The following is a 12,836-nucleotide window of genomic DNA, read 5'->3' as shown; positions in this document are numbered from 1 at the left end:
AACCAGATCATTCCATACCATACCAAGGCCTGTACTCCTACTGTCTTCCATCATCTAGGTAATAATGATTGGAAACCAGTTACTATCGGAAGGTTTAGGGGAGGGGCGGTTTCCCGCACACACAGCCCTTGTCCTGGACTAAAAAGCCAACTCAATGGACAGGGTACACAAAGGTCCATCAAGTGACTCGAGTCCCACATCAGACCATCCAGTATCCATGCAGAAGCACACCAAGCGCCCATCTCTCATCACCACATGGCATCCTAAAGTCCGGAACCAAAGACTGTAGGTTAGCCACACACTTCCTTTAATCAACTCCAAACAAAGATTGCCTCAGTAGCATTGAAAGTATAGCTAGCTACTGCAGTAGTAGTGCAGTCTAACCTCCGGTCTTGTAGTCTACGGTCAATAAAACACACATTAGGCGGGTTTCCGGGTAGGGTGAATGGAGTCCCATTCATTTATTTAGACCTGTTGTACTCTACCTGTGAGACCACATACAGCGGCCTCAGCCAAACATCACCCAAACAGTGGAAACATCACCCAAACAGTGGAAACATCACCCAAAGTGTGGGAGTGCTCAATTCTTAGACTGCAAGACCGGAGAATGGGGTAAGGCATAATATGCCATCTAAACTGACATTTCCTAACACTACCATGAGGTTATTGACTCCACTAGGATCTATTGGAACAAGTCACTTAATCTACTATGGAGGGCTTCAGGGAAACAGAATGATACAGCAAGAGAAACAAGCTAGTATGCATAATGCATCTTAAGAGATTGAACAGGATCTTAAGCGCATACAAATTCGTAACATATCATACAAATTGCACGACGTAACTTATTATACGAAATGGATGACGTACACAATTGTGCACACTTTGAGGATATGTTTTCGCTCGTGAGCGCTACTTTCAAAACGACTGGCTGAAATGACAGAAAACCTTTAACACATCTTTAATCTACTATAGAGGGCTTCGGGGAAACTATGATACAGCCAGCTAGTATACACCATGCATCACAGTTCTCCATCTGTGGCAGGCGGTTCTCCATCTGTGGCAGGCAGCTCTCCATCTGTGGCAGGCAGCTCTCCATCTGTGGCAGGCAGCTCTCCATCTGTGGCAGGCAGCTCTCCAATTGTGGCAGGCAGTTCTCCATCTGTGGCAGGCAGTTCTCCATCTGTGGCAGGCAGTTCTCCATCTGTGGCAGGCAGCTCTCCATCTGTGGCAGGCAGCTCTCCATCTGTGGCAGGCAGCTCTCCATCTGTGGCAGGCAGTTCTCCATCTGTGGCAGGCAGTTCTCCATCTGTGGCAGGCAGTTCTCCATCTTCTGTCTCTGTGTTAGTGGTGTACCTACAGGGATGTATTCAGGGACGTGAAACACTGAGCATTGCAGGTAGAATAGGAAATGGTGTCAGCTATTCAATCTATCTGACAATCATTTCTACAAAACGCGTTTCTTCCAAACGTTGTGTCATTCAACACCATGCGACTGCACACTACACTAGTGCTAAAAGAGTGAATAGATTTGAAACTGTGAATAAATCAGGCAATGGTGACAGAGAGTGTTATATTAAAGAGAAAAAAGTTTTGTTCCGAGTTTAATCACTGAAACAGAATGTCTCTCTCCTCTCACCTCCTCATACGTTAGGGCTGCATTACTGAATGACCTCTGAGTGGCGCTCTTCTCTCAGACCACCATGATGCATTGGAAGCCTTGGTGGTGCGACCATTTAAAACGTGCAATTTCTCTGTTCTTCGACCCCCCATCTGTTCTGGCTCAGGGTTCAATAATGGACTAATCTGTAGCAGACCAGAGGATATACAGTGGGGGAAAAAATTATTTAGTCAGCCACCAATTGTGCAAGTTCTCCCACTTAAAAAGATGAGAGAGGCCTGTAATTTTCATCATAGGTACACGTCAACTGTGACAGACAAATTGAGAAAACAAAATACAGAAAATCACATTGTAGTATTTTTAATGAATTTATTTGCAAATTATGGTGGAAAATAAGTATTTGGTCAATAACAAAAGTTTCTCAATACTTTGTTATATACCTTTTGTTGGCAATGACACAGGTCAAACGTTTTCTGTAAGTCTTCACAAGGTTTTCACACACTGTTGCTGGTATGTTGGCCCATTCCTCCATGCAGATCTCCTCTAGAGCAGTGATGTTTTGGGGCTGTCACTGGGCAACACGGACTTTCAACTCCCTCCAAAGATTTTCTATGGGGTTGAGATCTGGAGACTGGCTAGGCCACTCCAGGACCTTGAAATGCTTCTTACGAAGCCACTCCTTCGTTGCCCAGGTGGTGTGTTTGGGATCATTGTCATGCTGAAAGACCCAGCCACGTTTCATCTTCAATGCCCTTGCTGATGGAAGGAGGTTTTCACTCAAAATCTCACGATACATGGCCCCATTCATTCTTTCCTTTACACGGATCAGTCATCCTGGTCCCTTTGCAGAAAAACAGCCCCAAAGCATGATGTTTCCACCCCATGCTTCACAGTAGGTATGGTGTTCTTTGGATGCAACTCAGCATTCTTTGTCCTCCAAACATGATGAGTTGAGTTTTTACCAAAAAGTTATATTTTGGTTTCATCTGACCAAATGACATTCTCCCAATCCTCTTCTGGATCATCCAAATGCACTCTAGCAAACTTCAGACGGGCCTGGACATGTACTGGCTTAAGCAGGGGGACACGTCTGCCACTGCAGGATTTGAGTCCCTGGCGGCGTAGTGTGTTACTGATGGTAGGCTTTGTTACTTTGGTCCCAGCTCTCTGCAGGTCATTCACTAGGTCCCCATGTGTGGTTCTGGGATTTTTGCTCACCGTTCTTGTGATCATTTTGACCCCAAGGGGTGAGATCTTGCGTGGAGCCCCAGATCGAGGGAGATTATCAGTGGTCTTGTATGTCTTCCATTTCCTAATAATTGCTCCCACAGTTGATTTCTTCAAACCAAGCTGCTTACCTATTGCAGATTCAGTCTTCCCAGCCTGGTGCAGGTCTACAATTTTGTTTCTGGTGTCCTTTGACAGCTCTTTGGTCTTGGCCATAGTGGAGTTTGGAGTGTGACTGTTTGAGGTTGTGGACAGGTGTCTTTTATACTGATAACAAGTTCAAACAGGTGCCATTAGTACAGGTAACAAGTGGAGGACAGAGGAGCCTCTTAAAGAAGAAGTTACAGATCTGTGAGAGCCAGAAATCTTGCTTGTTTGTAGGTGACCAAATACTTATTTTCCACCATAATTTGCAAATAAATTCATTAAAAATCCTACAATGTGATTTTCTGGGAAAAAATTCTCAATTTATCTGTCATAGTTGACGTGTACCTATGATGAAAATTACAGGCCTCTCTCATCTTTTTAAGTGGGAGAACTTGCACAATTGGTGGCTGACTAAATACTTATTTTCCCCACTGTATATATATATATATATATTTTTTTTTTTACTTGTTTGTTTACCGAGCAGCTGAACCAGACCCAAAGTGTTGTGGTATCAATGTGGTATACATTTTCCCACATTTCTTTTTCAATCTTTACATACACAGTGATATTCAAACATAAAATACCCAACAACACATGGGTGTTTTTTCTTTTTAAACTCAGAATTCAGACAGCACACTGATTGGATAGAGCACTGTGTTACCGCACTGCAGATGCAATATACCCCGAGCCACATTGGGTCGTGCTCATCAGGGCACGCGATGGATAACGTTTTAAAACGTTTTGCCATGGAAAATTTAAATTAGCGTTTCTCATTGGACAAGCCCAAGCAGTCCCTCCCTGTTTCAGTCAGTTTTCTTCCATTTGGTGCCTAATGAACACAACTTTGGTCTGAACAAGCCACGTGTGGTTGTTGTTGTTATGGATATTAAGAGAACACTGATGGATTCAAAGCTGGAGAGGGTGCAGCAAACAGACAGCGCCACCGTGTACATGCAATCTTTCAGCCATTTCCCCCTCCCCCCCTCCCAACACCAGTACAGTACAAACATCATGGTCAATGGAGTCTTGTAACAGAGAAGAGCTGTAGGCATGGAGGTATTATTGCCCAAGGCGACATTAAGACTGATATGCGTCCACAATGGTACACTATTCCCTATGTATATAGGGAATAGTGAGCCATTTTAGTTTTGCCCTAGACCTGCACAGCTGTGTTGCAGTATGCTTACGTTAGCACGTCGCTTTACTTGACGGATTCTAGGTCTGTGTTCGAAATGGCACACTATTCCCTAGAGCACTACATTTGTCTCTGCAGTATATGGGGAATAGCAAGCGATTTCCCCCAGGTATGCACCCTACTGTGTTGCAGAGGGCTTCAGTTTGAGTGGTTGCATTCTAAAAAGACCCACAGCAGTCTGATAGCCATGGCCTCTAATCCTCTAAATATACTGCATACTGTGCCTGGTCCCAGATCTGTTTGTGATGTCTTGCCAGCTAGCAAGACAGCACAAACAGATATGGGACCAAGCTACAGTATACATTGCCTCTACTTCATAATGCCACAAGAAACCTACAGCTTATCCCCAAAATACATGTTTCAACAGCCAAAAGTGAGCCAATTTAAATCACCACTATCATTATATACCCAACAAAACTTTCCACGATAATAAAGAATACTACATCCAAATAAACGTCTTCTGAAGGTACCATGACAACAAGGAAGGGACATTACTGCACCGCAACAAAACAGAACGACTAGAAGAACATGGACACTGGAAAGAAACGGTAAACAAAGAATTTCAATGAACGAGTCGCTAAATAAAAAAATAGATATTCCCTGCCCTCAACCGAAATTATACAAAAAAAGAAAAACACAAAAAATAGTTTGAACACGGTTACGTTCAATTTGCTCCAAGTCAATTTTTTGTGTTTGGCTACACTTACCAGGAAACTAGCAAGGATGGCGTCTCGCTCTCTCAGTTCTCTGACTTTTCCTCTTTAAAAAAATAGATGTACTAGAGGGATCATACAGCATTCCAGAACTAAATTCAAATGATAAGAATCATAACCATATCTTTTAGGAAAAAATAAAATGTTTGCTGTTTAAAAAACATAATACCATACTTTTGTTTTGTTGTTGTAGTATATATAGTTTTTGCATTCAGTTCTGTATGGATATGAAGACATCTACAATCTCATCCCATCGTGACTGTATGGTAAATGCTTGGTCAGTTGAAACGAGAGCACCATGAGGAAAGAAACAGGAAGTCAGAATCGAATACTGTCGTTTTTGGGGTTTGTAGCCCCAATGTGCCCTCTTTCCTCTCCACAGAACTGTCAATCACTCTCGCCAAGGCTCCGCCCCACTGTCAGAAAAGGGGCGGAGTGAGGGAGAGTGAGGGGAGGGCTCCTCCCCCCCATGCCACTCCACTTTTCCTCCTTCTCTTTCTCTATTCAGTGTGTCAAGTAGATGCCGGGAACTCAGTGCTGTTTTTAAACACAAGTTTTGCATGAATTTTCACTATTTATTAGTCATTGTTTATGTTAGACTCTCTGTGTGTTCGTGTTTTATCGTCCTCTGTTCCCCAGTCATTGGTTGGTTCCTCTCATCTCTTTGAGCGTTGGGTTGGTTCTCCGCAGAGTCAGCGGTCTCCAAGGTAAGGCTACTCATATTCCAGGAACTGCTTGTGATAGAATAGAAGATACCTGAGGGGAAAGGAAATAGCTATTAGACTTAAATGTGATTATTATTAATAGTAATAGTAGTACATGAAAAGAGCTAGACTTAAATGTGGTTAGTTTGTGTGGGGTTGTTCAGTGTTGTTAACCCTATAAGAATGTGTTTGGATGGAATCGACCCCTAGAGTTGGGGTCAATTGAATCTAAATTGAAGGCAATCTAACGTTGTGTTCAGAAGGGCACACAAAACGTTTTGCAAAAAAATTAAATGAAAATCTGTGTTGTTATTGTTAAGTATTAGCAGTAGTTGTCCAGGTCATTCTGAACATGACCCGGGTATCGAACTGCAATCCCACAGGAATTCCACTTCCAAATCAACTGAGAGGAACTTGGTACTACCTGAACTTGTTCAATAACAACATAACCTTTTGTTTTCTGTTGAAAAACATTACAGCGTACCCACGGTCAAAACCTTTTACAACGGAAAACGAAACAGAGCGTTTTTCTATTGGGTAGTCCCTATTGGGTAGTCTTTTCTTTCAGTCTGTTTTCTAAAGAATATGACCCTGGTGTCTGACTACCCACCCTTCACTGTCCAGCACGTCCTTGATGCTGGCCTTTGTGATGATGGCGTCGTCACACTTGAACCACTGGTCCTTGTGTTGGCGGATGAAGCTGGTGTAGTGGCCGCTCTCCAGGGTGCCCTGGTGGTTCACCACCGCAAACAGAGAATACCTGGTCCACCACAACACACACAGAGACAGTGGAGAGTTAAACAGAGAATACCTGGTCCACCACAACACACACAGAGACAGTGGAGAGTTAAACAGAGAATACCTGGTCCACCACAACACACACAGGGACAGTGGAGAGTTAAACAGAGAATACCTGGTCCACCACAACACACACAGAGACAGTGGAGAGTTAAACAGAGAATACCTGGTCCACCACAACACACACAGGGACAGTGGAGAGTTAAACAGAGAATACCTGGTCCACCACAACACACACAGGGACAGTGGAGAGTTAAACAGAGAATACCTGGTCCACCACAACACACACAGGGACAGTGGAGAGTTAAACAGAGAATACCTGGTCCACCACAACACACACAGGGACAGTGGAGAGTTAAACAGAGAATACCTGGTCCACCACAACACACACAGGGACAGTGGAGAGTTAAACAGAGAATACCTGGTCCACCACAACACACACAGGGACAGTGGAGAGTTAGTGGAGAAGCAAGGGAGGGGAAGTAAATAACTTTATAACACAGTTGGTGGTATATAGCGACTTCACCTGATTATTCTGGCTTCACATATTCCTCTTAGTTTATACATCTATTTCTCTGACCATGTGAACTAGCCAGAGGGGCCATCCATTTAAATAGTGACACGGACCATGGTCAGGAACACTCGACTAAACTACCAACTAGAAATGGTACTATATAACACTGATTCATTTAACCCTGGTAAATGTATTGGAAAATGAATGCCATTGTAACTGCCATGGTTGAGAAAAATATAGCTACTTTTAATAGTTTACATTTATTTCATTTGGGAGTCGGACTAGGATGCTCCACGCCGTTAACGTTCGCTGTTGCGCTAGAATGGAAACAATTATAATTAAATTAATTTAGCTTTTTTTCCTGTGCACCTGTTGTCAAATAAATTACAAACGGCATACAAGGAAACTCTGGCAACAGATGACAACGGTGTTATTCAGACCTAGGTTCAAATACTATTTGAAATCTTTGAAATACTTTCAGCGTTTGCTTTAGCCTGCCTGGAGTGCTAGGTGGGCGATGTTTGCACTTGCAACTATTGAATTGGTTCCATTGTGCAAGGCAAGCTCAATCAAGCCCAGATAAAGTATTTAAACAACATTTCTTATTTGAACCCAGACCTGGTGCTGTTTACTGGCGATATGTTGCTGTTGTTTACCATAACACAGAATAAACTTGGACATACTTACTTATTGTCGTTGTTTAACACTTCTACTGTCTGTTGATAGTGGCCATTCACTCTGCTCTCCTTACTGTAGAGGACAGAGACACTCAGTCACATGCATGCTCATATCAAATGACACTTAGAAGAAAATCATCCAACATGTAACAGAGACATACATGGTTACACAGCCATTCAAATGACAGTCTCACAGTGACGGTTACATTTACATTTTAGTCATTAAGCTGACGCTCTTATCCCCAGCGACTTAAAGTGCATTCATCTTAAGGTAGCTGGGTGAGAAAACCACATATCACAGTCATAGTAAGCTCATTTCTCCTCAATAAAGAAGTTAATCAGCAAAGTCAGTGCTAGTAAGAAATACAAGTGCAAGAAAGGCAAGGATGACTGTTACTACAATCTGTTATGTCATTGTATGACAGTGTTATGAAGGAAAGTGTTACCACATACTATAATTATGTCATGAGTATTCAGACATAATACTGTGTCTTTGATTGATTGATTGATTGATTGATTTTGGGGTAAAACAATTTGTCCAGTTATAAACTATTTACAAGTACAAAGACCCCAGAGGATGACATGAAAGTGTTGAAACACGTATTCCAATGTTGTGCTGGGTGTCATTTACCACATATCCACTAGGGGGCATGGGTGTCCTGTATAATAAGCAGGCAGACAGCGGAGAGTCTCCTACACTCTCCTATTTCTCTGTCCATTGATCTGCCACTCACTACATTCAGAGCTACATGACTACTGCCGTTTCAGCCAGAGCTACATGACTACTGCCGTTTCAGCCAGAGCTACATGACTACTGCCATTACAGCCAGAGCTACATGACTACTGCCGTTACAGCCAGAGCTACATGACTACTGCCATTACAGCCAGAGCTACATGACTACTGCCGTTACAGCCAGAGCTACATGACTACTGCCATTACAGCCAGAGCTACATGACTACTGCCATTACAGCCAGAGCTACATGACTACTGCCGTTACAGCCAGAGCTACATGACTACTGCCATTACAGCCAGAGCTACATGACTACTGCCATTACAGCCAGAGCTACATGACTACTGCCATTACAGCCAGAGCTACATGACTACTGCCGTTACAGCCAGAGCTACATGACTACTGCCGTTACAGTCAGAGCTACATGACTACTGCCGTTACAGCCAGAGCTACATGACTACTGCCGTTACAGCCAGAGCTACATGACTACTGCCGTTACAGCCAGAGCTACATGACTACTGCCGTTACAGTCAGAGCTACATGACTACTGCCATTACAGCCAGAGCTACATGACTACTGCCGTTACAGTCAGAGCTACATGACTACTGCCGTTACAGCCAGAGCTACATGACTACTGCCGTTACAGTCAGAGCTACATGACTACTGCCGTTACAGTCAGAGCTACATGACTACTGCCATTACAGCCAGAGCTACATGACTACTGCCGTTACAGTCAGAGCTACATGACTACTGCCGTTACAGACAGAGATGTGTCACTGGCATCCCCAAAGCATTGTCCAATGGTGAATACACAGTAGATAGGTAGCTAGGGTATATGATGAATAAACAGTAGGAAGGCAGGGTATATGATGAATAGACTGTCGGAAGGTAGGGTATAATGACAAATAGACAGTAGGAAGGTAGGGTATACAGTGGGGAGAAGAAGTATTTGATACACTGCCGATTTTGCAGGTTTTCCTACTTACAAAGCATGTAGAGGTCTGTAATTTTTATCATAGGTACACTTCAACTGTGAGAGACGGAATCTAAAACAAAAATCCAGAAAATCACATTGTATGATTTTTAAGTAATTAATTTGCATTTTATTGCATGAAATAAGTATTTGATCACCTACCAACCAGTAAGAATTCCGGCTCTCACAGACCTGTTAGTTTTTCTTTAAGAAGCCCTCCTGTTCTCCACTCATTACCTGTATTAACTGCACCCGTTTGAACTCGTTACCTGTATAAAAGACACCTGTCCACACACTCAATCAAACAGACTCCAACCTCTCCACAATGGCCAAGACCAGAGAGCTGTGTAAGGACATCAGGGATAAAATTGTAGACCTGCACAAGGCTGGGATGGGCTACAGGACAATAGGCAAGCAGCTTGGTGAGAAGGCAACAACTGTTGGTGCAATTATTAGAAAATGGAAGAAGTTCAAGATGACTGTGAATCACCCTCGGTCTGGAGCTCCATGCAAGATCTCACCTCGTGGGGCATCAATGATCATGAGGAAGGTGAGGGATCAGCCCAGAACTACATGGCAGGACCTGGTCAATGACCTGAAGAGAGCTGGGACCACAGTCTCAAAGAAAACCATTAGTAACACACTACGCCGTCATGGATTAAAATCCTGCAGCGCACGCAAGGTCCCCCTGCTCAAGCCAGCGCATGTCCAGGCCCGTCTGAAGTTTGCCAATGACCATCTGGATGATCCAGAGGAGGAATGGGAGAAGGTCATGTGGTCTGATGAGACAAAAATAGAACTTTTTGGTCTAAACTCCACTCGCCGTGTTTGGAGGAAGAAGAAGGATGAGTACAACCCCAAGAACACCATCCCAACCGTGAAGCATGGAGGTGGAAACATCATTCTTTGGGGATGCTTTTCTGCAAAGGGGACAGGACGACTGCACCGTATTGAGGGGAGGATGGATGGGGCCATGTATCGTGAGACCTTGGCCAACAACCTCCTTCCCTCAGTAAGAGCATTGAAGATGGGTCGTGGCTGGGTCTTCCAGCATGACAACGACCCGAAACACACAGCCAGGTCAACTAAGGAGTGACTCCGTAAAAATTAACTCAAGGTCCTGGAGTGGCCTAGCCAGTCTCCAGACCTGAACCCAATAGAACATCTTTGGAGGGAGCTGAAAGTCCGTATTGCCCAGCGACAGCCCCGAAACCTGAAGGATCTGGAGAAGGTCTGTATGGAGGAGTGGGCCAAAATCCCTGCTGCAGTGTGTGCAAACCTGGTCAAGACCTACAGGAAACGTATGATCTCTGTAATTTCAAACAAAGGTTTCTGTACCAAATATTAAGTTCTGCTTTTCTGATGTATCAAATACTTATGTCATGCAATAAAATGCAAATTAATTACTTAAAAATCATACAATGTGATTTTCTGGATTTTTGTTTTAGATTCCGTCTCTCACAGTTGAAGTGTACCTATGATAAAAAAAGTACAGAACTCTACATGCTTTGTAAGTAGGAAAACCTGCAAAATCGGCAGTGTATCAAAAACTTGTTCTCCCCACTGTATGACGAACGCACAGTAGAAAGGTAGGGTATATGATGAATAGACAGTAGAAAGGTAGGGTATATGACGAATAGACAGTAGGAAGGTAGGGTTTATGACAAATAGACAGTAGGAAGTTAGGGTATATGACGAATAGACAGTAGGAAGGTAGGGTATATGATGAATAGACAGTAGGAAGTTAGGGTATATGACGAATAGACAGTAGGAAGTTAGGGTATATTATGAATAGAGAGTAGGAAGTTAGGGTATATTATGAATAGAGAGTAGGAAGGTACTGTAGGAAGGTTATATTCCATACCCTGATGGTGGAGGATGGAGAACACAAAACACACACAGCGTTCATACACACATCTCATTATTTGATAGCGCTGGAGCAGGAGGAGTGAGGGTCTTATATTTCCAAAGCAGAGCTTAGATCTGCAGTGTGTGTTACCCCACCTGGAAGCTATGAAAGGTGTCATGTCCAGCTCTAGAGGGAAGGAGACATATGTGGTGATCTTCCTCCTCAGTTTTGCAGAGTGTTCAAACCGCTACATCCCAGGAGGGAGGAGAGAAGAGAGGGGAAAGAGGGAGAGAAGAGAGGGGGAGGGGAGAGAGAGAAAGAAAGAGACACATTATTTAGACCCATCCCTGATCTTCTGGTCATTTTGAAGGGAGGGATTACTTGTGAGAAATAGAGAGCCCTGTTAGACTTGAGCCCTGATGGTAATAGATTAATCAGAACAGCCATGGATCAGTCTGAAGAGCAGAGAGAATCCCACATTCAGCACAGCCCTATGAATATTATAAAAAGCTTATGTATGGCCCACCACATCTCCATAAATAAAACATGTAGAGGACTGAGTGTGTGTGTGTGTATGTATGTGACTGTGACTGTGACTGTGTGTGTGTGTGTGTGTGGTGTAGTGACAGTAATGGAAGGCAAATCTTTCCACACAGAAAAAATTATAGCAGTAGTTATAATAGGCCTCTATTTAAGCATACAGTGAGAATGACAATGAATTGTGTAACATGATATGTTCATATATTAGTGTATTTATTATATATTATTACACTTCAATATATCATATGTTCTTATATTGTATTTAAATACATTGTCCTTAGTGGTCATGGCAGGCCTCTTGTGATTGGCCGGGAGCAGAGAGAGACTCACTTTGAGCTGGAAACACGCCACGATGGAGAGAGACTCACTTTGAGCTGGAAACACCCACGATGGAGAGAGACTCACTTTGAGATGGAAACACGCCACGATGGAGAGAGACTCACTTTGAGCTGGAAACACCCACGATGGAGAGAGACTCACTTTGAGATGGAAACACGCCACGATGGGGAGCTTCTTCATCGTCAGCTGTTTGGTGGACTCCTGGTAACTATGGCAACCACCACATTTGATTTTGGCACTGCTTCCTAGATGCTCAGGCCGAGTGAACCTGCAGAGAGAGGGAGTGGAATGATAAGAGAGCGAGAGGGAGGGAGGGCGGGACAGAGAGAGAGAGTATATAGAAAGAGAGAGAATGTGGAGAGAGAGAGAGAAAGGGGAGTGAAAGGGGTGGGGGAAGAGAGAATGAGGGAAGATAATACATTCAGAGGGTACAGAGACAGATAAAGTAGAAACACACCAAGTGTACAAAACATCAGGAACACCTTCCTAATATTGAGTTGAAGAGCCTAAATTCGGCGGGGGATGGACTCTACAAAGTGTTGAAAGCGTTCCACAGGGATGATACACACAGGAAAATGTTGAGCGTGAAAAACCCAGCAGCGTTGCAGTTCTTGACACAAACCGGTACGCCTGGCACCTATTACCATACCTCGGATTCACCTGGTCAGTCTATGTCATGGAAAGAATGTTTTGTACACTCAGTGTGTAAAGAAGAGACAGATATAAAGACAATAGATAAGAATTTGTTTGTAGTGATACATAACAAGTCAGTTTCCATGGTTACACTGCAAGAGGCTGCAATATAGTGCTA

At 43.5% G+C, this 12,836-nt stretch overlaps 1 protein-coding gene across 1 annotated transcript in view; it reads right to left on the bottom strand.

Annotated features, from left to right (window-relative positions):
* Positions 1-434: 434 nt before the first annotated feature.
* The window catches only part of LOC311103752 (ubiquitin carboxyl-terminal hydrolase 22-like), a 58,631-nt gene continuing 46,229 nt past the window's right edge, over positions 435-12,836 (bottom strand). The window contains exons 9-14 of the mRNA XM_084145394.1: positions 12,167-12,293; positions 11,302-11,393; positions 7,604-7,666; positions 6,215-6,364; positions 4,895-5,656; positions 435-1,353 (exon numbers count right to left, since the gene is read on the bottom strand). Of these exons, the coding sequence (XP_084001520.1) occupies positions 5,614-5,656; positions 6,215-6,364; positions 7,604-7,666; positions 11,302-11,393; positions 12,167-12,293 (475 nt within the window). The 3' untranslated portion in view covers positions 435-1,353; positions 4,895-5,613. The remainder of the gene's footprint in view (positions 1,354-4,894; positions 5,657-6,214; positions 6,365-7,603; positions 7,667-11,301; positions 11,394-12,166; positions 12,294-12,836) is intronic.

Source organism: Coregonus lavaretus (assembly GCF_964263955.1).
Source record: "Coregonus lavaretus genome assembly, chromosome: 28".
Taxonomy (NCBI): domain Eukaryota; kingdom Metazoa; phylum Chordata; class Actinopteri; order Salmoniformes; family Salmonidae; genus Coregonus; species Coregonus lavaretus.
This window is presented reverse-complemented; position numbering and strand designations above follow the sequence as displayed.